Source organism: Loxodonta africana, chromosome 2 (genome assembly GCF_030014295.1).
Source record: "Loxodonta africana isolate mLoxAfr1 chromosome 2, mLoxAfr1.hap2, whole genome shotgun sequence".
NCBI classification, from domain to species: Eukaryota; Metazoa; Chordata; class Mammalia; order Proboscidea; family Elephantidae; genus Loxodonta; species Loxodonta africana.
Genome location: NC_087343.1, coordinates 214,773,644 through 214,800,601, shown reverse-complemented (window position 1 = coordinate 214,800,601; position 26,958 = coordinate 214,773,644). Strand labels below are relative to the sequence as shown.

At 45.6% G+C, this 26,958-nt stretch overlaps 1 protein-coding gene and 1 long non-coding RNA gene across 2 annotated transcripts in view; one reads left to right on the top strand and one right to left on the bottom strand.

The window, feature by feature from the left end:
• LOC135230390 (uncharacterized) overlaps positions 1–13,408 on the top strand; it is a 51,947-nt gene extending 38,539 nt beyond the window's left edge. Inside the window, exon 3 of the long non-coding RNA XR_010321057.1 lies at positions 11,322–13,408. This is a non-coding gene — a long non-coding RNA (uncharacterized LOC135230390). The remainder of the gene's footprint in view (positions 1–11,321) is intronic.
• A 1,648-nt stretch (positions 13,409–15,056) lies between these two features.
• CBR1 (carbonyl reductase 1) lies at positions 15,057–23,270 on the bottom strand. The gene is made up of 3 exons (XM_064279439.1): positions 22,858–23,270; positions 22,191–22,298; positions 15,057–15,723 (listed from the first exon to the last, which is right to left on the bottom strand). Exons 1-3 carry the CDS (start codon positions 23,144–23,146, stop codon positions 15,287–15,289), a joined length of 834 nt encoding a protein of 277 aa, XP_064135509.1. The 5' UTR covers positions 23,147–23,270; the 3' UTR covers positions 15,057–15,286.
• Positions 23,271–26,958: the final 3,688 nt, after the last annotated feature.

The following is a 26,958-nucleotide window of genomic DNA, read 5'->3' as shown; positions in this document are numbered from 1 at the left end:
GGTCTGAGTTTCTTGCTGTCATTTTGTAGTGCTTTTTTTGTGGTGCTGATGTCTTCTTTGTTCCTCTTACTCTCCTGTGGTGAATTTCTTTTGTTTGTGGATTTTTTTTCATCTCTTTTTTTGGGTGTAGATTTTGTGTTTACTGAGTCTTTATGTTTTTCTTCTTTAATTTGATGAGTAGACTTGTTAACCTTCTTTGTGGTTACCTTGAAATTTACCCTTATCTTCCCAAGTTTGAACCAGTCTTTTATTACTTGGTATTGCCTTGACTTCCTCTCCATTTGAAAGTTCTATATCTACACCATTTATTACCTCTTTTATTGTTCTGACATTCTTATCATTTACAGATTAACCTCTCTGATTCATTGTTGTAAATCATTTCGTTTTGATTTGTCCTTGAGACTTCATTACCTAGGTTGGTATCTGGCTGATACAGTCTTGCACCCTATATTCAGGCTGTCATCTGATAGTGTTTGTTTTCTAATCAAAGGGTTCCCTTTAATAATTCTTGTAAGTTTGTTTTGGTTTTTACATATTCCCTTAATTTCTGTTTATCTGGAAATGTCCTAATTTCACCATCATATCCGAGCAAGAGTTTTGAAGGATATATTATTTTTGGTTGGAAATTTCTTTCAAGGTTTTATATATATATCATCTCATTGCTTCCTTTCCTGCATAGTTTCTGCTGAGTAATCAGAGCTTAGTCTTATTGTTGTTCCTCTGTATGTAACTTTTCTTTTTTCTTGTGCTACTCTCAGGATTCTTTCTTTGTCTTTGGTTTTAGCAAGTCCGATTAGTGTGTGTCTTGGTGATTTTCTTTTGTGGTCTAATCTATATGGGGTTCATTGAGCTTCTTGGATGGTCAGCTTTTGATCTTTCATGATATTAGGAAAGTTTTCTGTCAGCAATTCTTCAATGATCCTCTCTGTGTTTTCTGTTTTCTCCTGTTCTGAAACTCTGATCACTTGCACATTTTTGCTTTTGATTGTATCTTACATCATTCTCGGGGCTCCTTCATTTTTCTTCACTCTTTTCTCTGATTTTTCCTCAAAGTTGTATCCACGTATTTGTCTTCAATTTCACCGATCCTGTCTCCTATTATTTCAAACCTTCTATGACAGTGTCCATTTCTGAAATCCCGTTGTTTATCTTTTGGATTTTTAATTCCTGTTTTTGTATGATTTGTAGTTGTGGATTTATTTTGACATTTTGTTCCTGTATTATTTTTCTGAATTCTTCCATTGTTTTGTCTGTGTTTTCCATGATTTCGCCTGTATTTTCCATGGTTTTGTCAATTTTTTCTCATTTTTGTTTGCTTTTTCCTTCAACTCTTGGATAGCTTTGAATATTAGAGATTTGAATTCCCTATCAGGTAGTTCTAGTGCCTTTTCTTCTACTGGGAGGTCATCTGGTGTTTTATTTTGGACATCTACTGGAACCGTCTTGTCCTTTTTTTTCTGTTTTGATATTGTCTGCTCTCAAAGGAATTATATTCTTTGTTTATTGATTGTAGACTTGTTTGCTTTGTCCTGCTTTGTTGTTTTATTTGGTTATGTCTGAGCAGGCGGGCTGGGAGTTCTTTGTTGTTTGCTCATCTGTGGGCATAATGCTTCATCACCACCTAGTTCAGTGGACAGGGCCAGTCGCTCAGCTATGGTGCAGCAGAGAAGGCCCAGTGGAGGGGGAGGGGCTGGGGTGAGTTCTTTGTGGCATGTACTGGGACCAATAAGGCAGGGCCAAGGGTCAGTACAGGGCAGGTTCCAGTAGACCATGCCCGTGCTGCTCAGGGGTGTGATGCTCAGTGCATGGTGCAGATAGTGAGAAGTGAGGGGAGAGGTTCTTGTGTATGGAGCTAAGTGGGTGTGGAGAAGAAGACAAAGAGGAGAGAGAAACAGGAGCCAAAAAAAAAAGTGTGAGGGAGCCTGCTGTTGGAGTGGCACAGACCCGGGGAAGCCTTGTGATGGTAGCTTTCTAGCCAGGCAGTGAGGCATAGCCCATCAAAAATAGACAGATATGGCATATGCAGCTAGGTGGGTAGAAGAAAGGAAAAGAAGGGAGAGAGAGAAATAAGAAATAGATTATAAAAAAGAGAGAGAGAGAAAGAGAGAAGGGTGCATGTGGCCAGGTGCTCTGGAGAAAGAAATGGAAGGAATGTAGAGAGAGACAAAAAAAAATGAGAATAAAAAAAAAAAGATACCAGCTGGTTGAGAGGAAGAAAAGGAAGGAAGGTAGAGAAAGACAAGAAAATGAGAAAAAAAAAGAAAAAATGCTCCAAGGGAGCTCACCAGAAGTGGGCCCCCAGCTGAGCAGTGCTGCACAACCCATCAGGAAAGACCAGATAACGCACAGGGTGCCAGGTGTTGAGGAGAAGGGTAAGGAAGGAAGATAGAGGGAAACAAGAAATCAAGAAAAGAAGAGAGAAAGAAAAAAAAAATGCCTGAAGGGAGCCTACTGGTGTGGTGGCATGGACCAGGGAAGTGGCTTCCCAGCTGTGCAGCACTGTATAGCCCGTGTAGAATGAGCAGAGATGGCACACTGTGCCAGGTGTTCAATAGAAAAGAAGGGAAGAATGGTAGAGAGAGAGAAGAAACCAAGAAAAGAAAAAAAAATCCCCAAGAGAGTGCACTGGCTTGGCAGCACGGACCAGGGAAATGACTCCCAAGCTGAGGGCCACTGCACAGCCCATTTAGAAGGAGTGGAGATCGTACAGAGTGCCAGCTATTCAGGAGACAGGAAAAGAAGGAAGGTAGAGAGAGATGAGAAACTGAGAAACAGACAAACAAACCAAAAGGAAAAAAATGTCCCCAGGGAGCCCAGCAGCATGGTACAGACTGGGGAAGTGGTTCCCCAGCTGAGCAGCGCTTCACGACCCATCAAGAAGGAGTAGAGAAAGGAAAGGAAGAAGGTGATAGAGAGAGACAAAACCAAAAGAAGCCAAAAAAAAAAAAAAAGCAACAACAGCAACAAAAAAATGGCACCGAAGGAGCCAGCAGATGTGGGTGTGGTGAATCCAAGCAGCAAGAAACTGACGTCTCCCCAGTGGAGTGACCGAGGCCTGCCGAAAGTGGAGGAGGTTGCACGGGTGAAAAAGAGTGGGGGGTGGGAAAGTGTGTATCCGTGGTTACTAGGTGCTCTGTTTCCCCCTGGGAGCTCTGTGAAGCTCTCTTCCCGTAATCTCTGTCTGCTGTTCTGGGTAGCTGAGAAGTCCAAGATGGTGAATCCATGCCATGTTAGCTGATAGGAGACCTCCACGCCATCTCTCTCCTTTCTCTGTCCGTTTCTTATTCCATTTGGTGCTTGGTTGAGTTCTTTATCCCTTCATTTGACAATTAGGGTTCCAGGATTGACGTTTGTCTCTGTTTTACTTAGTTTTTTGGGCCTTTGCTGTGGAGGGACAGCATGGTGCTTCTGTCTGTAGTGCCGTGTTGTCTGAGACAAAGAATTTGTAAGAAAAATCTTAAAGCTCCTGCATATAAAAATAAGCTAATGGGTACAATTGAATTCTCAATTTGTCAGAACAGATGGGGCAGCAAAGTGCATCATGACTGGCTTGGGTCTTTGGAGCTAGCTCTGATGAGAATGCAGAAGGTGTCACTGTTATTAAAGGCATGCAAGTCTCTCACGCTGTCTCTGGAGGACCCACCCTATCTGTTCAACTTTTTAAGCCATTTAATGGGGAGAAGAGGGTGGGCTTCACAACACCCTGGGGGCTGAACATTGAACAATGCTGGAGATGCAATGGAAAATGATTCTGGCTGTGCTGAAGACTGGTTATGGGAGCAAATATGTGAATGGGTGGTAAATTCCTGGGGTAGTCAGATTGCAAAGTACATTATAATCTTATCAGCAGTCCCAGCCAACTGTGCAAAGGGCTTGAAGAACAAACACAGCTTGGTAGGAATTCAGGAAGAGATAAAAGGGGCTAGCTCTGAGAGAAAAGGCCATGGTGATGGCCTGATGGTTATGGGGGAAGATAAGGTCAGGGCAGTGTGCAGTGGCGCCTGCCTGCTGGCTGTAGGACTGGAGACCATGACTATGGGTGTGAGGAAGCTGGGCAGCCTGAAGGTCTCCTTCACAAAGGCCAGCACAGCAGGGGGCCTGGATTTTATCTCTAGTTTTAATTTCTAGAATCTTCTTGGCGTGGAAGATGCTGATCTCAATCTAGTGCTGAAAACATAAGTCTGGCTGGTGAGGAGTCCTAAGCTGAAGGACACCTTGGTGCCTGCTGGATATGAAGCTCGTGAATGTCAGAACGGTCATCTTTTGCTCAGATATGCAGGCATTTGTCAGCCAGTGCATCTTCATAGAGTAGAAGTGCTGGCCCAGAATAGCAGCAAACCCTGGCTCTGTAGTGAAGGTGTCACCAGCTGCTGGGAAATCTGGCTTCTTGCTGGAGCTGAAGTTGGCTACTGACTAGCTCTTCATGCAAACCATGCATGCCTTTCATCTGGGTGGAGAGTACTCAGCTCTCAGTGTGGTGCTTCTTGTGAGGGATAATTTTGAAAATTGGTCTTCACCCCACTAATGTGACATGACCCAGTCCTCAGGGAATGCTGACTGATATCTTCTTGTAGGTTCTGGTGACCTCACATTAGACAGTCAGATTCCATGTCTGGGTTCCTGCATCGCTTGTCTTGGGGCTGACTGGAGGACACTGTTGGCTGAGAAACTCCACGTCTGCAAATGGCTTTCTGGGCTTATCAGGAGGTTGGTCAAACAGAGAAAATCCTCTATTACCCCAGCTCTAGACAGCTTTGGAGAGATGATAGCCTGCTGGACAGGCGGCAGGATGAAGTTGGTGAGACGTGTGCTCAGCAACATCAGGCCAATACTGATTATGTAGGTGACACAAGTATGGTTGTTATTTCCATTTTGTACAAAGTTGTCACTGTTGGTTGTAAATCTAAAGACTGAATTACAAGCTGCGACCATTTCTGGAGTTGTCATGGAAGTAGACAGTAAAGGGCAAAGTTATGTCCAGAAGTAGGGTTGTCAGAGCCTCCTTATTTGGATATACATGATGTCTCAGGGAAAAAAAAAATGGGAGACACCATTACAGCAACAGTGTTGCTTTGCTTAATCCCAGTGGGTTCTTAGGAAGTCACTTCTATTGTGGCTGTTCCAATCATGGTCCCAAATATCAGGAAGTCTTCCCCTCCAGGTACGTGATGGGCAACCTTCTCAGGCCTATCCAAAATGCTGTAGCGCAGAGAAGCCATATCGTCACTATTAGAGGTTTTATAAATGAGTTTGACTGCCTTAAAATTTGTTCTTCTATTTTGAGATTCAGCAGCAGCAGTTTTCTATATACCTGGGTTTGGACATTGTGAGAAAGGTTTCTGGGGAGGCCTTATAGTTTCCCAATTGTGCTTTGAGAGCTTTGACTAGCACCTGCAACCCAGTGTGACACCTCACCTGGCCATGCATATCACGGTAAAGTTGTACTTGGATGGGATCTGGAGTAATGCTTTCTGGTGCCACCTCCAAATGTTCATGATGTCCTGTTTGGCTATTGATTAAGCATTCCAGAGGACAAAGTGTTCTCGTTTGCGACATTCTGGTGACATAGATGGGCATCTGGGTCTGCATATTCATCTACATGTTGTATGTCTGAATTCTCATGGCCTGAATAAATGGCACCTCCCACTCTACATGGTCCTAAGAGACTGACAGCCTTGTCAGGCTTGGCATTCACAGCTTGTGTGACTCCTAAGACCATGGCGTCTTCAATAGCAAGCCCTCATCCCTGACTGATGCTGTTCACCAAGCATCCCTCTTGTTGCTGATGAGAGAATTAAGTTCACCTGAGGAGAACTCACCTCTGAGGTGATCTACATCATGGCCTCAATAATGAGTGTGACTCTTCTGAGTATCAGTGTAAATGGAAAGAAGACACCAGTCTATTGTGGGGCCAAGTTGATTGTCTGGTTTTATCAGTTACTCTGCAATCAGGCTGGTCTGTCCAATGGTGATTTTATCAATGGGTAATGTATCAGTATAATTATTAAGGGCTTTTGTTTTGTTGTTGTTAGAAGCCATTAGTGTGACAATCCGGAGGCTGATGAGAGATACATGTCCTTGAAAATGTAGTATTGGTTCAGGAAAGACTTATCAGAGAAGTCCAGATGTAGATCTCTATCTTGGTTGTCCCAATCTCTGGCCTTGTCAGTCAGCAGGACATACAGCTCCTAAATGTCCAACATGTAAACTTTAATCTTTTCCAGAGTAGGGAAAGCCATAAGCAAATGCTAGGATGCCTGGAGGGAAGGTAATGGGATGTAAATTTCCACCACCTGATGACACCACACAGGCACTGACAATATTTACCTCTCTCTCCCACTCCACCACAGAGGTGAAGGCTACGTGTCTCGTCTGACCTCTATTGATGGCCCTGTGTGATAGTATGACCCATTGTGGGAGAACATGAGCATCTCCAAGATTTCTGAAGTTAGCGTAGTTTTCAGTCAGCTGTTATTTGACGTGTAGATCTTGTTGCTGGCCTCACTGTACACTATGATGGTAATTTCATACAGTTGGCCAGTCTAGAGCCCCCATCTGTCTCCAGGGTAAACTCTAAACCTTAGGTATTCAGATTCAACCACACGAATTTTGTTGCTAGGTAACTTTGAAGTTCTTGAATGCAGACCCTTCTAGTTCTGAGAATGACATTCTGTCCCAACTGCAATGCTCAATCATGGATATTTTTTGAACTAAAATGGCAACAGTCTGGGGCAGGATTCTTTGGGGTCTAGAACACTGTTCTGAAGCTGCAGTTCGTACTGGCCAAAAAGCACTAGGAATTCTATTGTTTTCCTTGTCAGATTTTCTGCACCTTAATGGGGGTCCCCACCCGGGGTTGGATTATCTAAATAAAGGCAAGCATGGTGCTTACCATGCTTACCAGCTAATCTATAGTGAACAATTTCACATTTCTTTCACCACATCAAAGATTCTGCTTCTAGGTATGGCTGGCATCTGCTTCTTGCCCAGCCCTACAGTACCTTCCTAAAGAATCAAAGGCTCTTTTTAAATTTACAATCCCTGACAGGGGCAGACGACCCAGTAAGCAAGGTAAGCAAGGGCATACTTGTATTTTCTTACTAAAATTTAGTGAATAATTTCACATGGGTTTCACCAGTGATGAAACCATGTGAAATTGTTCACTAGAGATGATCTGGTAAGCAAGGTAAGCACAGTGCTTACCTTACTTTTTGGATAATCCTCCTCCGCTCCCAACATTACATAGACTTCATAAGTTGGGTTCAGAAAGATGTTCTCCAGAGTTAGCAACCTGAATCCTGGAAATATACGTCTTGTAGACTGCCTACTTTATTTGTGACTTCCATTAGAAACTTCTCATCTTTCTCCTAGACATCAGGATAGTGTCCTCATGCTTGGCTACTTTCTCCATCTCAGAGATACAGGTTAATGCATAGATTCCAAGAACTTGAGAATTCTCAGTGCCTGTAGGAGTCCTAGAAGCTTCTGTGTCCTTCACAATTGTCCAGTCAAGAGCAGCCCTGCCAGGGTCCTGACTGTGTTTCCAGATAGCTGCCCTCCAAGGTCACCAGCATGAAGCAGATATGCATGAAGCAGTGTGTTCGGGATGTTGAGCTTGGTCATGGAGTTGGGCCAGCAGCACTAATGTGATCTGAGATGGCAGTTCCAGGCCCCGCGCCACAATCCTTGCCTCGATTACCTCCAGTGACTTAGCTACCTTTGATGCTTCTTCCTGTTGTGCCCCTGCATTGATAATTTATAATCCAGTGGTTTTCAACACTTTTTTTCTCCAGCAATCCTGAGGGATGCAACGTGCTCCATCACTGCCAGCAGCTTATCTCAGTTGTGCTGCTTGATTTATGCATCACATAGCAAGATCTTGTTAGAGATTGAGGAAAACAAGGGAATAAAAATACATCCTTTGAGAAAACCCCTCCCTGATTCTTATATTCCTCACCCTAGAATCATTGGCTGTAAACACAAGGAGGAAAGCAAGTTCAAGGGGAAAAATGCCCACTTTACTGTTTCCTGAATATTATTCACTCAATGAGCTATCAAAACCCTTATGAGACCACCAGAGAAGTCTGTGGTGATTTTATTTTATTCCGTTTTTTTTAAAAGCTAAGTTTATTAGAAACTTGGCAGGCAAGGGAGCCTGGTTTAAAGAATTCCATTAAATGGACTCTGCCAGGGTCTTAAGCTCTTGGGTTTTATAAGGTTTACTTGGAAGTTTAGCCGTAAGTTTTTTTAGGGCAGAAGTTAGTAAGTGGGGTTTGAGCTGGGGCTGGTCAGAATTTGTAAACCAGGAGAGTTGCTGAAATGTTTTGAATTTGAACAGTTTGTCTGTGAGCTTATCTTTCTGAAACACATGAGTCACCCAAGGCAAGTTGTTCCTGAAACTGTTTGAACTTAAACAGTCTTTCTGTATGTTAACTTTATAGTTTATGTATAACAACAACAACAAAAAATCAAACCCATTACTGTTGAGTGGATTCCAACTTATACCAACCCTATAGAACAGAGTAGAGCTGCCCCATAGGGCTTCCAAGGAGCAGCTGGTGGATTCCAACTGCTGAACTTTTAGTTAGCAGCCATAGCTCTTAACCAGTGCGCCACCAGGGCTCCTAGTTTCTGTATAGCTTACATTACGTTTATGTTTGCGTCAAGGACAGGATGGCACAAGGGCTTGGCACCACAGAGAGATGAGGTATGATTGTTTTTGTTTACAGCTCTGAAGTCCTGGACAGATTGATAGCCTTGTCCATTGGATTTCTTATCTAGGTTCCTCCAAGGTGTGATAACTTTTCTTTCTATCATGTTTTGCATTAAGGGCCTTAGTTTCTGGTGTTCGATGGGACTGTGAAAATCTGGGTGGTGGTTAGGTGGGTCAATCCAAGACAATGGGTTTAGCCATGATAATTCTGTAGAGTCCAGAATTTCACAGAGTTCCTCAATTTGGGGTTGATTTAAACATAAGGACAGTGGCAAGTTAATATCTAATTAACTCTGACCTTACTATGAATAAGCAATACTTTAGGAATTTTGAGAAATCTCTGGAAGTACATTTCATCTTCCAATCCATTTGCATAGCTGTTGTTTCTGCCTTAAAGTAGCAGATGTGGTATCACAAAGAAAGAAAGAATGTCCTTTTTAAAGGTCCAAGAATGACAGTTACTTGCTTGGACATGGGATATAGGAATTGGTGTGCCAGCCTCCATCCTAGGAGATTTTACTCAGGAGGAGGGTGTCTTAGTTTTCTGGGAGTGCCATAAGAAAATACCACAAAGGCGGCATTAAAGAACAGAAATTTATTGTCTCACAGTTCTGGAGGTTGGAAGTCTGAATTCAGACTGTTAGCAAGAGCCATGCTCACTCTGAAGGCTTTAGGGGATGATCCAGTCTTTATCCTTTTCAGCTACTGGTAACCCCAGATATTTCTTGGCATTCCTTGGCTTGTAGATATATTTTCTTCACATGGTATCTTCCCGTGTGTCACTCTGTCTCTCTGTCTGCTCTCTCCTGTTATAAGATACCACTTGTTATGGATTGAATTGTGTCCCCTCAAAATATGTGTTGTAAATCCAAACCTCTAAACTCTATGCCCCGGGTTATAATCTTTTTTCGGATTGGGCTATCTTTGTCATGTTAGTGAGGCAGGGTCTGTGTAGAGTGTATCTTGAGTCAATCTCTTTTGATTTATAAAAGGGATTAAACAAGCCAGCAGAGAGAGAGAGATGGGATAAGATAGATGCCAAGGCATATCGAGACTTCCAAGGAACCAGGAAGCAAAAGCTGTAGAGACAAGAACTTTTCCTCTACAGCTGACAGAGAGACAAAACTTTCCCCTCAAGCCGGCACGCTGAATTTGAACTATGAGCATCCTAAACTGTAAGAAAATAAATTTCTGTTTATTAAAGCCATCCACTCGTGGCATTTCTGTTATAGCAGCACTAGACAACTAAGAATTTGGTACCGAGAAGTGGAAGTGCTGCTCTAACAGACGTCTAAAATGTGGAAGCAATTTTGGAATTGGGTAATGGATAGAGACTGGAAGAGTATTAAGGTGACTAATAGTAAAACCCTAGACTGTCTTGAAGAGACTGTTGGTAGAATTATGGATGCCAAACGCAATTCCAGTGAGAGTTCAGAAGGAAACAAGGAAAACTGTACAGAAAGTTTCTATCATATTAGAGAATACACTGGGCACCAGCAACAGAACATTGCTAGAAATGTGGATGTTAAATTTCCTTCTGGTGAGGCTTCAAAAGAAAATTTTGAACATATGATTGAACAAGGGAGGAAGGGCAGTACTTTTTATGCAGTGGCAAAGAATTTGTCTGAATTGTGTGCAAATGTTTGGTGGAAGGTAGAACTTGTAAGTGATGAACTTGGGCATTTGGCTGAGGAAATTTCTAAGCAAGATTTTAAAGGAGCTGCATAATTTCTTCTTGCTGCTTTTACTAAAATGCAAGAGGAAAGAGATGGACTTAAAAATGAAGTGTGCAAAGTGAAACAAAACTTAAAGATTTGGAAAATCCCATTGTACAAATTAAGGACATGTGTCCTAGGATTTCCACCAAGGACACGGCTACACAACCTTTTGTTAGAGAGATTAAGACTGTGACTGATGGAATATGCCTAAAGTCTCACCCGTATTTAATTTAAATGATGCAGATAATTAGATTTTAGATTTGGAGTTATTTAAGACTTTTGGGATGATGTGACGGGTGAACGTGTTTTGTACATGAGAAGGACGTGAACTTTGGGGAGGCAAGGGGTTGAATGTTATGGATTGAATTGTTTCTCCCAAAAATCTGTGTTGTAAATTCTAATCCCCATACCTGCGGTTATAATCCCATTTGGGAATGGGATTTCTTTGTTATGTTAATGAGGCAGAATTAGTGTAGGACGTCTTTTAAGTCAATCTCTTTTGAGGTATAAAAGGAAATCAAGCACAAAAGCAAGGAAGCAGAGATGGGGGAAGATAGACACCAAGCCACACAAAGATTGCTGAGGAACAGAAGAGACAGGGACCTTCCTCCAGAGCCGACAGAGAAACCCTTCCCTGAGAGCTGACACCCTGAATTCAGATTTCTAACCTCCTAAACTGTGAGAAAATAAATTTGTTTGTTAAATCCACCCACTTGTGGTATTTCTGTTACAGCAACACTAGATGACTAAGACAGCAGGTCAATGCTGCTAAGCCTTATTTGAGAAGCACAAATCAGGACCTGTGGGTATGCTTCTCAAGGGTGGAGATCATAACTCTAATCATCACAGGCTTGAGATAAGAACAACCTGAATTTCTTTTTTCCCTCCAGGGTATTTCTCTCCCAGCTGTACCAGTGAAAGTCTTAAGCGTCTCTGGTTTCCCACCGAAGTCCAAGAAGAGACAAGCATGGGTTTGGGATCTGATCTCAAGCCTATAGCCTTCCTACCATAAGGAGGACCTCACTCAGTTCAGCTGGTAAAAGGAAGATATTGTCCACATTGGTTGCCCACCCCATTTTCAGATGGACATACCTCGTTTTTCTTTCTTTTATTCTTTTTAGTGCCACAAAGTAACTGCATTATTACATTCTCATTGTAAAAGATGTAAATCACACAGCAGCACGGGAAGTAAAAGTGGAAATGTCCTGTTACATCTGTTCTTATTTCCTCATCTCATTCCTTGTTGCAACAAAAACCTTTAGCCCTGGCAAGTCTTCTTTCTTGCCACTAAGGAAGGGGACCTGCTGCTGTCGATGCAGTTGGGCAGAACTGCTTTTCCATTACCTTCAGCCACTCAGCTCAGTTCTTAGATGGGAGTTCACTGTGTATTGTGTAACAACCCAGGAGCATCTGGACCCAAGTTTGGACGCGTCTCCGACACCAAAGACTCAGGAACAAGTGATCGTGACATATGGTTTATTTGAGGAGCTCAGTTACGGGACGATTGGTCCAAGGCAACAGCTGGGCCAGTTTAGCACTCCACAACTGCCTAGCAGGGGACACAAGCTTATATACCGTTCCAGCTGGGGCAAGGGCTCATTTTCTCCCAAGTCCTTGGGCAGCCAGCATCCCCAGGGACTTCATGTCCAGGCCCAGATGTTTTTCTTCTTATTTTTAAGGCATTCCTTGGCCTTGGCCACTGACCCAGTCATGCCACTCCCAGCCTTGTGCCTTAGCCTGAGTCCATCCCAAGTTCATTCCCAGCATGCACTGGGGAAGAGCAAAGCTGACTCCATTGGGAGGGGATGCATATAGCTGAATAGCATTACCCCCTACACCATGTGCAGAGACATTGATGGCAGGAGCCAAACATTAGAGATGGTGTTTTTGTTTCCTAGGGCTGCCATAACAAGGTGCCACCAACTAGGTAGCTTAAAACAGTAGAACTCCATTCTCTCACAGTTCTGGAGGCTAGAAGTCTGAAATCAAGCTGTCAGCAGGGCCATGCTCTAACTAAGACACCAACACAGAGAAGATTCTTTCATTCTGGAATCTTTCTCTCACCTTGGCGTCACCCCAGGTTGCACATTTTGTGGGTTCTCCTTCTCCCTTTCTGGCCTCCCCTCTCTTACTTTTCTACCCCATCTTCAACCTCCCACTGATTAAATGTGGGGACCTCCACAGACCTACCTTTACCCTCTTTTGTCCTGTGAACTCTTACCCTCAGGGATTCGATCCACCCTTATGGATTGCTCGTGCTACGTGGCTTGCTTTATAAAAAATTTTTTTTTAATTTAATTTTTCCCCATCTGTCTTGTGAACAATAGTTTTGCATTTCGAAGATGGAATTGGCTTTCCCCCACAAAACTGCTCTTTCCCCGACTTCCTTTTTAGTTCCTTCCTCCTTCCTGTATCTATTTAGTATTCAGCAGTCACAAAATAGTGTAGAGCTGTTACAGGGAGCTCTTAATGAGTCTGCCACACTCTGGTATCTTCTATCAGCCAACCACTACCACCTCCCGCCATACCAGCTGAACCATTCTAAAGTGTAACTGGGTTTGTGCCACATTTCTGCTCACCGGCCTGGCTTTAAAGACTTTCTACTGTCCAATCCCAACCTGCTTTTATTCCTCTTCCTTATCTACACAAGTCGTTTCCATTGAGCGTAATCATCTACTCCTCCCACCACCTCTAAGCTTTGCTTCACACCTGTTACTCTGAAGGGTATTTACCACCCCATCCCTTTGACCACTCCCATGGGTCATTTTTACTTAGATCTCAAAGTCCACTCTTACTAGGAAAATTTCTACTGATGCACTTGACACAACAGACCACACTCCCTCTTCTGAACTCCTACAGGTTCTTGATTCCATTTCATGGTACCCCTCTGTTGCAGTGAAGCATTACATCTGTTGGCGTATGTCTGTTTTCCTCCAGCACACTGAACTCTAGAGAGGCAGAGCTGTAGCTTCCTAAGTTTCCAGCCCTTCACATCACCCAGCTCAGCATCATGCTTACAGTGGGGGCCCAATGAGCAGGGCAATTGTCATCAAAGCCTCGTGTGGTCCATAGGCTGAAATTAGAGATGTGCACGGGGAATGTCAGCACCCAGTTCCTCACATTCTGCTTTTTCTTCCTTAATCAGTGCAGAGGGCAGAGAGAACTAGCTGGACAACGTGACTTAGGAGCATACAGTAAAGCTGAAGCTAATTGAAAGTAGCTACCCAGCTAGCACAGAAGCTCCTAGAAAGGGGAGAAGTGGTAAAATTCCAAGGGCCGGGGGAGAAAATTAATCAAGTCTGGACAAGGCCCATGTTTAGATGAAAAACATGGCAGTGAAAGGCTCAGGTCAGGAGTCCAATTTTGTTCATGTGCCAGCTGAGCCTGCTTCTCTTTGTAACACATGGTGTCTCTTATCCCTCCCTTCTTTATAAAATCCACTTAGGGTTGTGAACTGAAAAAAGAGGTAAAAAGAGAAAATTAGAACATGTAGTATCTGGAGCAGAGTAGTAAGAGCCCTTATTACTTCAGAGGCAGAAGCCGATCTGATCAGGGAAGACAAGTTCGGTTCATCAAGAGCAGGTCAGTGTCTGGTCCGGGGTGAAAGGGAACAACCACCCTAGAGAAGAAAGATTCCGGAACCTGACCCTCAAAGGAGCAGCGCAGCAGCACCTAACATTTACTGAGCACTGTTCTAAGGATTTTACTTGCCTTAAGGTTTTTGTTTTAAGGTGGTGCAAACAGATAACACACTCACCTGCTAACTAAAAGGTTTACAGTTTGAGTCAACCCTGAGGTGCCTCAGAAGAAATGATTAGTAATCTATTTATGAAAAATCTGCCTCTGTAAGCCCTATGGAGCACAGTTCTACTGTGACATACACGGGGTCACCATGAGTCAGAATCTACTTGATAGCAATTTTTTTTTAAGTCATTCAATCTTAAAAGTAACCACTGTCTAAAAGAGCTCCTTTGGAGAGTTCAACAAACTAAGGGAAAAGAGAGAAAAGGCAGATAGGAACTCCGTGTTGCATTTGAGTTGTCTTGAGAAAGTCACCGCCTGTCTTGACTCACAGATTGTGGCCCTCCCTTCACACTGTAGCTTTAGTGGCTCTGATGACAGAAGTGATTCCCTGGCAAAGTTACACCTGCCTGTATTGCCTTTGCCAGTGTTCCTGTTACACCAGAGGTTGGTAAAAAAAAGCCTGTGGGTCAAACCCAGCTACACTCATTTGTTCACAATGGCAGATCTGAGTAGCTGTGACAGAGACCATGTGGCCTGCAAAGCTAAAAATACTATCTGGCCCTCTATGGAAAAAGTTTGCCAGACACTGGGTTATACTGTCCCTTCCTCTGACATAATCTTTAGGTTATATTACATTTCAATAATGTACTCAGCTGCTAACTAAAAGCTTGATGGCTGGAGTCCACCTGGAGGCAACTCAGAAGAAAGGCCTGGTTATCTATGGAAAGATCAGCCACTGAAAACCCTATGGAGTGCAGTTCTACTCTGACACACAGGAGTTTGCCATGGTTGGAGCTGAATCTAATCGACAGCAACTGGTTGGATTTTTTTTTTTTTTAATGGAGCTGGCTCAGCACGTGAACAATCCACAAAAACAGGCATTTATCAAGAATCATTTTTATTCATCTATTGATTCTCAGCCATTATTTTCACCGATTACACACAGTTTTCCCTGTAAGATATCATGGAGGAAATCACAAAAGAATGCATAGGATTAGTAAGTAGCTGAAAGTGTGTGCTTGATAGGGATGTTGATGACAAGTGTCAGTGCCCTGTGGTTTAATCAGGACGGGAACAAAATGGCACCCAAGAATGGTGCTGGGAGTCAAGCTCACCACCGCTCAACTCTTTTCTCCATAACAAACTGTCCATGAGGCCCGTCAGCATCTGAGGGCAAAAGGGCCAAGTACACGGGGGTCTCCGCTCCTTCTTCTGGGCTTTTGGTGGCCCTGGGCCCTGCCATGTCAGTTCTCACCCATCCTGGACAGCAGGCATTCAGGAGGATCTTGTCACCTCCCCTCTGTGCACTCAGGTTCCTGGCATAGATTCTGGATAGGACTGTGACCCCGATCTTTGACACACCATATGCGGTGTTAGGCCAGCCCTCCTTCTGGTGCACCCCATTCTTTGTATCTTCCACAAACTTGTTCATGAGCGCCACCAGCTCCTCCTCTGTGATGGTCTCACTACGGAACTTCTGCTGCAGCTCTGGGCTGCAGGATCTTAGGGCTCCGAGACTAACCATGCTTGACACGTTGACCACTCTGCCTGAAACACAGTACACACCATTACACGGAAAGACATGCACAGGGAAGACCAAGACCAAGACTGCCAAGCTTGCTTTAGGCTCCTGATGGAACAAAAATGGCAACTTTTCACATGATTATTACATGGGAAACATCATAACCCTTCATTTTGGGGTGACAAAAAAGATCTGGAAGTAGAGTGCTGATGGCTGTACAACACTGTGACTGTACTTTATGACACCGAATTGTACACTGAGCCACAACTGTTTGTGCAGTGATTGACCCCTCATAGTCCTGTAAACACCCGTAAGGCCCCAGTATCGGGGCCTCAGTCTTTAAACTCACAGTGTCAAAATGAACAGCCAAGTCACCTGGGATAACAAGCAATACTATAAAGGTATCACCTCCTGAGTTAACAAACCTCAAACACTTTACTGGGTTCTAATAGTCCAGACGGAAACCCTGGTGGCGTAGTGGTTAAGTGCTACAGCTGTGAACCAAAGGGTCAGCAGTTGGAATCTGCCAAGCGCTCCTTGGGAACTCTATGGGGCAGTTCTACTCTGTCCTATAGGGTCGCTATGAGTCGGAATTGACTCAATGGCACTGGGTTTGGTTTGGTTTTTGTTTTAATAGTCCAGACAGGGAACTAAGTCTCTGCCTGGCTCCTCTAGACCTTTTAAGGGTTTGTACTCATCACATTCCCTGTCTTTTCTTATTCCAAGAGTACCTGCTATCAACGTCTCTGAAACGCCAAGCAGTTTTCACCATATACTGCAGTCCTTTTACCACACGCTCCTGTCTCCTGGAACCCTTTGGGTTCTCTGAGGTGTCCTGGAGGCCAATGTGATGAGAAAGACTCGGCCTCGATCAGCTGTCACACGGGCCTGCTAAGTACACCTTTACTTTAAGAAAGGGTTCCTCAGCAAAAAATATTTCAATTCATTTGGGAAGTCACAGGACCTAGGTCTAGATTCTGCTGTGCATGTGACCTTGAGATATTTTATGCCTGAAGTCTCAGTAAAATGGGAAAATATATACCAAATGCCTGGCACACAGCATCAAACAGTCTGTTCCATCCATCCTTTATAGACCTCCACAAAGTGGGTCCTGAAGTCCTGTCCCCTTTATCTGTGAACTCGATCCTGTTTGGAAACATGGTTTTTCTTTTCTGATGCTAATGAGGTCACTTCGGTGTAAGGTGGGTCCTCAACCCAATCCCTTTTGAGTTATGAAAAGGGCAGAATAGACACAGAGACACTCACAGGGGAGAGAGGCGCCATGTAAGGGCCCATCTACAAGCAAAGAATGCCAAGGACACCACCAGACACTGGAAACGAGGAGACGCCCACAGAAACCACTGACATGGCCAAGACCTGATCTGAACTTTGAGAGTCCAGGACTGTGAGGAAATAAATTTCTGTTCCTTAATGCCACCCATTTGTGGTGTTTGTGTTACAAGAAAAACAAACCAAAACCAAAACAAAACCAGTTGTCAACAAGTTGATTCCCACTCATAGTAACCCTGTAAGGCAGAGTAGAACTGTCCCTAGGGTAGAAGTGTCCCTAGGATTTCCAAGGCTGTCATTTTTATGCAAGCAGACTGCCACATCTTTCTCCCACGGAGCGGCTGGTGGGTTTGAACTACTGACCTTTTGGTTAGCAACCAAGTGCTAAACCACTGTGCCACCAGGGCTCCTGTGTCACAGCAGCACTAATAAAACTAACATAGTGGGTCCCTTTGCTACCATGTTTCCTAACCGTCGTCTGGTGATTTTCAGATTTTAGAAAAGTCAAAAAGTGGTACCTCCTGAAATCAGGGTTTTTTAACACCTACTTTTCTAAATATATATAAAATATAACTTAAAAAGAACAATAAAACCAAAAAACCATAGCCTACTAGCATTAAATAAAGCATTTTTCCAAACTGAGCATGGTGGTTTGGAGGCATGTGAAGGAGACAAGGTAGGAAAGCATTACGGGGCTTAAACGGCATTGACATTGTCTCATTTTTTAAGTTGGACGGTGAGTTGCTGTGAGTCGGAATCAACTCGACGGCAACAGGTTAGGTTAGGTTAGGTGGGTACATGGGGTTGTAGTAGTATTCTTATCTTTTTGTGTGGCTAGAGTATTTTTTAATAACTTTGTTTTCAAAGAAAGGATGGAAAAAACAAACAGAAATCCGCATCTATCTGTCAACAATTATCCCTCAGTAATCCTTAAGGTCACGCCCCCTTCCTTTTCTCCTTCTCCACGCCAAACAGCACACTAAGCGTTACCCTTTTGGACATTTTCTGCCACCCACAGAGGTCACGTGGTTGTTCTTTGTGCCCTAGGTTCTGAGAGAGCAGGGATGTTATGAATTGAATTGTGCCCCTTCCCCCGCAAATATGTGTTGGGATCCTAAACCCTCTGTCTGAGGATATGATTCTGTTTGGGAAGTGGGGTTTCTTGTTGTGCAGGGAGTGGCCTACACTGATCACTTCAGAGGCATAAGGAGCAGCACAGGCAGAGACAGCAAGCACAAGGGGGCAGATCTTAGCAGGGACCACAGAGGGATGCTGGAAGAGAAGAGGGGTGTCACGGATTGAATTATGCCCCCCGCCCCAAATGTGTGTATCAATTCGGTTAGGCCATGATTCCCAGTATTGTTCGGTTGTCCTCCATTTTATGATTGTAATTTTATGTTGAGAGGATGAGGGTGGGATTCTAAAACCAGACTCACTCAGGTCACCTCCCTGACCCAAGGTAAAGAGAGCTTCCCTGGGGTGTGGCCTGCAGCACCTTTTATCAAGAGATAAAAGGAAAGAGAAGCCAGCAGAGAGTTGGGGATCTCATACCACTAAGAAAGCAGCACCAGGAGCAGAGCGCATCCCTTGGACATGGGGTCCCTGTGCCTGAGAAGCTCCTTGACCGGGGAAGATTGAAGACAAGGACCTTCCTCCAGAGCTGACAGAGAGAGAAAGGCTTCCTCTGGAGGTGACGCCTTGAATTTGGACTTGTAACCTACTAGACTGTGAGAAAATTAATTTCTCTTTGTTAAAGCCATCCACTTGTGGTATTTCTGTTATGGCAGCACTAGATGACTAAGGCAAGGGTCCTCCCCAGAGCTGAGACAGACTTCCACCAGAGCTGCTGCCCTGAATTCAAACGTCTAGTCTCCTGAATTGTGAGAAAATAACTCTGGGATCTGTGTTACAACAGCCCTAGGAGACCAGGACAGGGGAGGAAGGACGGTATTTCCTTCTGGTTACCCTGCCTAGGCCTTGTCCTGAGTTTTCTCCCAAAGAGGGCTAGAATAAAGTCACAGCAACAGGAAACACTGTGGCTACCTTTTTCTAACAAAATGGAAGAATTGTCCTATTTCAAAAGGAAAGAAAATTTTGCTCTCATAGTGAGACGACTACAGCATTTATTAAATGTCCATTAAACTCTAGCTTTCCTCAGGCAAGAGACCTTGTATGAATACAGCCTGCCTTACAAACCCACGAGCACCCTCAACCCTCAGGCTGGGACCAAGCCCCAGCACAGAAGCACTAACACAGCCCCCCTAAGCAAGCACAATGGACCAGGAGGAAGCCTGAGTTCTAAGACGACTGTGTGTAGAAGATGCAGCAGGTGCACAAGGAGCTAGTTATGTACTGAATGTGTCCCCCCAAAATTTATGTTAAAGTCCTACCCCCTGGGACCTGTGAACATGACTTTGTTTGGAAATAGGGTCTTTGAAGATGTTATCAGTTAAGCTAAAGGAGGCCACACCACGGCAGGGTGGGTCCCAATCCAGGGAGTGGTGTCCTTAAGAAAGAGAAGAGACACAGAGACACATGGAGGGAAAGCAGCCATGTTACACTGGAGTCCTGCTACAGCTGCAAGCCAAGGAACCCTGGGCTACCAGAAGGGAGGAGGGGCAAGGATCCTCCTCTGGAGCCTTTGGAGAGGACATGGCCCTGCCGACACCCTGAACTCAGACTCTTAGCCTTCAGAACTGTGAGAAAGTAAGTTTCTGCTCTTATAGGCCACCAAGTTGTAGGGTTTTGACATGGCCATCCAGGGCACTAATACAGAGCTCTAGACCTGCCTTCCGGTGCTGGCGTGATTGAGGAGTCAGGGGACATGTGAAAGAGCCACCCTTCAAGGCCCTACTAAGCCAGTCTTAGGAAAAGGAGCCTTCTAGGGGGATAGACAGGAAGAAGGGGGAGGGGTGGGAAAGTGGAGAGAACTAGCACCACAAAAGCAGACTGGAGAGCAACTGTACACGCATGCACTCAGCTCAAAGCCACTCACTTTAACCTAACTGTGGCAGCTTGCCTTAATTGATGTGTATTTATTGGGATGGCGTGCCCCTCCCATCCCATGACCTTGGGGTAAGGATTACAGTAGTTTACAAGGAAAAAACCAGGTAATTGTTATGGCCAGAACACTGAGCATGCCCAAGGCAGTTAACAGGAGCCTGGAGTTAGGCCGGCTCAGGTTACAGAGATCCCTATACACTGGCTAAGCAGCTTGGACTTGTTCCTGAGGGGTTTTCAGAAGGGGGGTGTCTGCAGAGACAGTATAGACGATGCAGGGAAAGGAAGACCCAGGAAAGGCCATCACTCAGGTGGGCTTGCCCTTGCCCAGAAATGACAGTGGAGGGCCTGAGCTGGAGCAGGGATGGAGGTGATGAACTGCGGAGAAACTGACAGGCAAACTCTTAAGACCTGGTACATGATTTTCAGGAGGTGAGCCATGGTGACCTCCAGGGTCCTGGCCTGGTGGATGGGGGGGGGTCACTGAGCAAGATGACTGATGAGACAGGAAGAGTACCTCTTCAGAAATGTCTGCTTTGATGTGGAGGGAAGGGCAGGGTGGGGGAGGGAGGGCGGTCAGGAGGGGATGAGAGGCAGGAAGACAAATATGTGGGTCTCGAGCTTTGGGAGTGTTGTGGACAGATGACAGATTTAGGAGGGTCTATTGAATTGTTGGCGCAAATGGTTAAGGGCTGGGCTACTAACTGAAAGGCTGGTGGATGGAAACTACCCGGAAGTACTTCAGAAGAAAGGCCTGGTGATCTGTTTCCCAAAGGTCACAGCCATGAAAATCACGTGGAGCAGTTCTACTCTGAAACATATTGGGTCTTTATGAGTGAGAATCAACTCGACTGCAGCTGGTTTAATGAATTGGTGGAGTCCCTGGGAGGTGCAAATGGTTAACATACTCGGCTGATAACTGAAAGGCTGGAGTTCAAGTCCACCCAGAGGAGCCTTGCAAGAAAGGCCTGGTGATATACTTTTGAAAAATCGGCCACTGAAAACTTAGTGGAGCAAAGTTCTACTCGGACTTACATGGCCCTGCTATGAGTTGGAATCAACTCAATAGCAACTATTTTTTTTGTTGTTGTTGTTTTAAAATTTTTACTCAGGGGTTTCAAAAACTGGGAAGTGGCCATCTAAGATATAACTATTGATCTGTACTCATCTGGAGCAAAAGAAAAAGAAGGAAACCAAAGACTAAAAGAAGAAACCAATCTACAGGGCTAATGGTCTACACGAACTACAGGCCCATCTACCCTGAGACCAGAAAAACTAGACGGTGCCCAGCTACCACTACCAACCATTCTGATCTGGGCTACAACAGATGGATCCTGATGAAATGGAAGAAAAATGTGGAATAGAACCTCAAATTCTTAAAACATCCAGACTTACTGCATCAACTGAGACTACAGGCCTCCTTGAGACTACTGCCCTGAGATATTCTTTAAACCTTGAACCAAAACTTGCCCCTGAGGTCACCTTAAACTAAATAACAGACTGGCTCACAAAATAAGTATATTACTGGTAAGTACTGTGCTCCTTTAAAAATTCATCTATAGGAGATCAAATGGTGAGCAATTATTCTAAAGCAAAGATGAGAGATTAAGGGGGCAGGGAAACTAGATTAACGGAAACAGCCCAACCAGAACAGAAATAATGAGAATACATATTGCGAAGTATGTAACCAACATCACTAAAAAATGTGTGTAGAAATTGTTGAATGAGAACCTAGACTGCTATGTAAACCTTCAACAAGAACATAATCAAATATTATTTAAAAAAATTTATTTAATGAATTGGTAATAGTGCGCCAATCACCAATTAGAGTCCTGCTCCCCCGAACCGAGTAACATCACTATGAGTTGGAGTCGATTCAATGGCAATGGGTACAGTATAGGTACAGGGACAGAAAGGAAGGAGAGGGGAATCCTAAGGGAATCCAACATGTGAGGGGCATCTGAGCTAAGGATCAGAAAGAGCCAGGTGTGCAAAGATCTGCAGGACGGAGCACCCACGATGGCCCTTGGAGGAATACAAAGTCCTGAAGGAGAACGACACCTGGCAGGGTAGAGACACAGGGAGGGGCCGGTGTAGCTGGGGCTCTGTGAGCAAGCAGGAGCTGGGGAGATGGGTCAGGGGCCGGCAGAGGGCAGCTCCAGCGGGCTGGGCGCTAGAACGGTGTTCCTCATCCCAGACTTACCTTGGGGTTTTATCAGGGGCAGCAACTCCGTGCAGACATCTCGGGTGCCGAAAAAGTTTGTTTTCAGTGTCACCTCTGCTTGAATATGAAAGGGTGTAGGATCAGCATCTTTTGGGGAGAAAAGAACAGAGTTAATAAACTGTAGCAATGTACCAAAGTCATAGAGCGATTAGTCCCCAACACCCCCCAAAAAGAGTTACTGTGAAATCTGGTGAATTCTGAAAAGCCTGGCACCGGTTAGTAGCACTGCGCCAATGCCAACTTTCTGGTCTGATGACGTCCTGTAGTTTATAGGATGGTACCAATGGGGGAGGCTGGGTACAGGGTGCACAAGACTTTGTGTACTTTTTTTTCAACTTCTTTATCATTCCAAAATACAAAGCTAAAAGCTCAGACAACTGCCCTAAAGTCGAATCAAAGAGAAATTGTTTGAAAAAACCTGGAAAAGACATCCAAGAGCCCTGCCAGGGAAACATAAGGTCCCTCTGGCTGGGAAGTCCTCCAACTCCGGACAGCCTCGGCTCTCCCCTCTCCCTCCCCCGCCCACCGCCGGATCCCTCCCTCTCCTTCCCTAAGGAGGCCTCCCCCAACCCCATAGGCGCAAGGGGCCCCACCGCAGCGTCCTCCGAGGCGGGCGCCCCTGGGACGCCGGTCCCCAGCACCTTACTCTTGAAGGCGATGCCTGCGTTGTTGACCAGCACATCAAGCCCCCCATACTCGCGGCGCAGGAAGTCGCGCAGGGCGCGGATGCTCTGCAGGTCGTCGATGTCCAGCTGGTGGAAGCGCGGGCTAAGGCCCTCGGCCTGCAGCTGCTGCACCGCCGCCCGGCCCCGCGCCTCGTCCCGCGCCGTGAGCACCACGTCCCCCGAGAACTGCCGGCACAAGTCGCGCGCGATGGCGAAGCCGATGCCCTTGTTGGCCCCGGTCACCAGGGCCACGCGGCTGCAGGACGACATGGTCGGGTGAGGAGGCGGCGGCGCGGACCAGAGACCCGAAGGTGAGGTGTAGGGCACCTGTGCGGAGAGCGGACTAGGCTGCGCGCTCAGAGTGGGATGGCGCGTCAGAGCGACTGCTGGAGGGCGCTTTGCGCGCATGGGCGGGTGTGTGCCGGGGCAGCTGGGGCGAAGTGCGCAGGCGCGGGCGTGGGCAGCGCCCTCGAGCGGGGGAGTGGACCCCGCGAAACAGCCCCGCCTTCCGGGGCTCCGCGGTTCCTGCCGTGACTTGCAGAGAACGCCGGAGAGAGCCGCGTGGGAGAACTTGGCAAAACCTCCCTGGGGCTTCTGTGATGGCAACTGCCCACCTTGCGGGTAAAGAATCATTCGGAGCAACCGTGTGACTAGACCTGAATCGAATCTTTATCGCTGGTTCTCCAGGTTTGTCCTCGAATTCCCCCAGCTATTCGGCTGCTCACAGTGTCACTTCAAGAAATGAACCTGGAAAACATTTTGCTGAATGAAATATGTCGGTCACAAAAGGACAAATATTGTATCAACACACGTATATGAAAGATCTAGAATAGGCCAGTGTACGGATGCCAGAGTTTCCTTACTGGTTACGGGAGTGGGTGGGAGAGAGGAGGAAAGGAAGACACAAACCTTAGGGGATACTGAGTTTCTGATAAGGATAATGGAAAAATTCGTGAACAGTTAAGAGTGGAGCTTGAACAACATAAACATAATTAATGTCACTTAACTGTGCATGTGAAGATGATAGAAGTAGCAAATGTGCTGTTGCCTATGTACTTACCACACACAAAAATGTGCTGTTGCCTATGTACTTACCACACACACAAATGGGCTTCGCTTGTTTGCCTTTGAGTTGATTCCAGCTCAGAGTGACCCTAAAGGACGGGGTAGAACCGCCCGGGTTTTCCTAGGCTGTAACCTTTAGAGGACTTGGAACCAGGGGTATCATTGCTGATGTCAGATGCATCTTGGTTGAAACCAGAAATACCAGAAAGATGTTTACTTTTGTTTTATAGATTATGCAGTGGCATTTGGCTCTGTGAATCATAATAAATTATGGATAACATTGAGAAGAACGGAAATTTCACAACACTTAATTGTGCTCTTGCAGAACCTGTACATAGACCAAGAGGCAGTTGTTCATACAGAACAAGGGGATACTGTGTGGTTTAAAATCACAAATGTTGTGCATCAGGGTTGTATCCTTTCCTCACATCTAGTCAATCTGCATGCTGCGCAAATAATCCGAGAAGCTGGACTATGTGAAGAAGAATGAGGCATCAGTATTGGAGGAAGACTCGTTAACAATTTGTAATATGCAGATGGCGTAACGTTGCTTGCTGAAAGTGAAGAGGACTTGAAGCACTTACTGATGAAGATCAAAGACTATAGCCTTCAGTATGGATTACAATTCAACATAAAGAAAACAAAAATTCTGGGGGCAGAGCCAAGATGGTGGCTTAGTTGCCTGTACCAAAAAGTTCCCCCCACATCAAAGACCAAAAAAACAAGTGAAACAGAAGCAGACAGCAATCCAGGAACCCTGATCATCAAAAAAGAAAGGCTAAGAACTGAACCAAATACCGACTGATAGGAAAAAGTGAGTGAACGCAGGGAACAAGGAGTAGCGCAGATGGAGGAGGTCAGCCAGCCATCCCTGCCTGACACAGCCATCTTAGGACAAAGCCAGCAGCGACCCCAGGTGAAGAACACAGGAAGGGAACTTCGCGATTTTCCCAGAAGAGATAGAGAAACTCTGTAGACACATATGGAGAGAAGCAGAAACAGGGAGGGAGCCAAGATCCGGAACCACAGATACTCAAGAGTGGCGGCCCCTGATCTCGGGGTGATTGGTGTGCAAGAGGCAGTGGGCCTGTGGAGTTTCACCAGGAGGTGTCCCATCCAACTGGACCCTGGGCGACCCCCCTTCTCACACTCGAGTGGGGACAGTGCCCACTTGCTGGCTGCAGCAGGCACAAGGTGCCATGATACCCCTGTATCCTAGTTGGAGATATGCATTCTCCTCACCCCATCCTCCTGATCAAAGGCAGCATCTTCCTGATCAAAGGCAGCAGAGGGTCCCATACCCTGACCACCTCACCTGACCTGGGACCACAACACGAGCCTCTTCTCTTCTTCTCTACCATACCCAATCCTGCCCACTAAAAGCCCTTGTGCACCTAACCAGGAGGACTAGGTGCACCCCCACATGCACACCTGCCTGTGCCTATACCCTCCCCCAAGGGCCTGATGGAGGGCAGTGGCAGTGAGGCAGGGAGAGATTCTGCCTGCTACTCCCTCCTCCTTCCCCCCACCCAATTTGAGGTGAAGGTGTGAATGTGAAGCAGGCTGTCATGAAAGGGTTATTAACCATCCTATAATAGCTGTTTTTCAGAAGAGTCTATTCTTGCTACATTTTTGTTACAACTTTTACAACACTTCACCATGATTGGTCAATTCCCAGGTTTCTCCTCCTGACAGGAGGCTGAGGCGCAGGCACACTGACCCTGAATTTACTGGCTATATGACCTTCTGGGGTGGCAGTAGCAAGCCATCACCATTTTTTTAGGGCCACGCACAGTTTTTCTAGAGCCATGCCCAGTTTTTCTAGAGCCACGTGCAAAAAACCATTCACTAAAATTATGCGGACTGTGCGCACATTTTCGTATCACAAGACTGAAGATCCTCCCCTCATTGTTCATACATATGTATGTCACTCCCTATAAAAGAAGCAAATCTGCCCTGATTGATCGAGCTGGCAGCCTCAGGTCATGAGACTCTGCCTGTCTCCCAGTTTGCAAGCTGTGAATAAACCTTTCTGCTCTTCCAACTGTGTCTGGCTGACTTCAATTCGCTAGTCTGCTTGACAAGAACCTATTAGTTGATGGCTTCATTTGGCACCCCAGATGGGACTCAGCGGAGACTCTGGCTTTGGGGTAAGTCAGGTCCTGAAACCTCCTCCGAAGGGCGCCCTTGATCCTCCATTGGCTGGGGAGGAGTTTCCGGGCAGCACCAACCCGGGACCAGACAACCTGAAAGTCCCACACTGGAGAAGAGAAACGTTCTGACAGCGCCTCAAAACAGGTGCCTATTTTAAGTTTCATTTTGGAGTAGCTAGTAGGTGGTGGATTGTGTCCTTGGCAATGGGTGTTATTAGGCCTTGTGGTAGTCTCGCTGTGTCCTGGGTCCGAGTTCCCACCTGCATGAGGGCACAGCCCTTGATCCCCATACCCGGAGGACACCTGGGGAGACTGTCTCTGTGTCCTGAGGCTGAGTCCCCACCTGCATGAGGGCACAGGTCTCCATGTGGTTTCTTGTCTCAACCCCTGCATATTTTTTTGGTCAGGATCTGTTATGGGAATCTGGTTAAGGAATATTGTCTTTGTGTCTTGGGCCTCCCAATTTGTCTTGTGTGTTAGCTAGAATACTCTACAGGATCCTCCCTGCGCAGGACGGTTTTATCTCTCTCTGTCTTCCAAGGCGTGTACTGAAAGATTCTAATTTTAGATACTGAGTCTTGTATAAGACATCAACTTAGCTAGAGCAGACACTCTGAAAAAATACACCCTGACCCTCACCCCTTTACAAATATTGGCTCTAGAAGATACCTGAATTGCGCCGCTTGTTTCCTGAGATTATTTGTTGAGGTAACCAAGCTCTGCGCCTCTCCAGGGCCTCTCGAATACATCCTTCCCCTGGACTACTAATTAGAAGGGATAAGATCTATAAAGAAGATGGGTGTTGGTCAGTCCACCCCTAAACTATCCCCCTTAGAGTACATCTTGACCCATCGGGATTTTTTT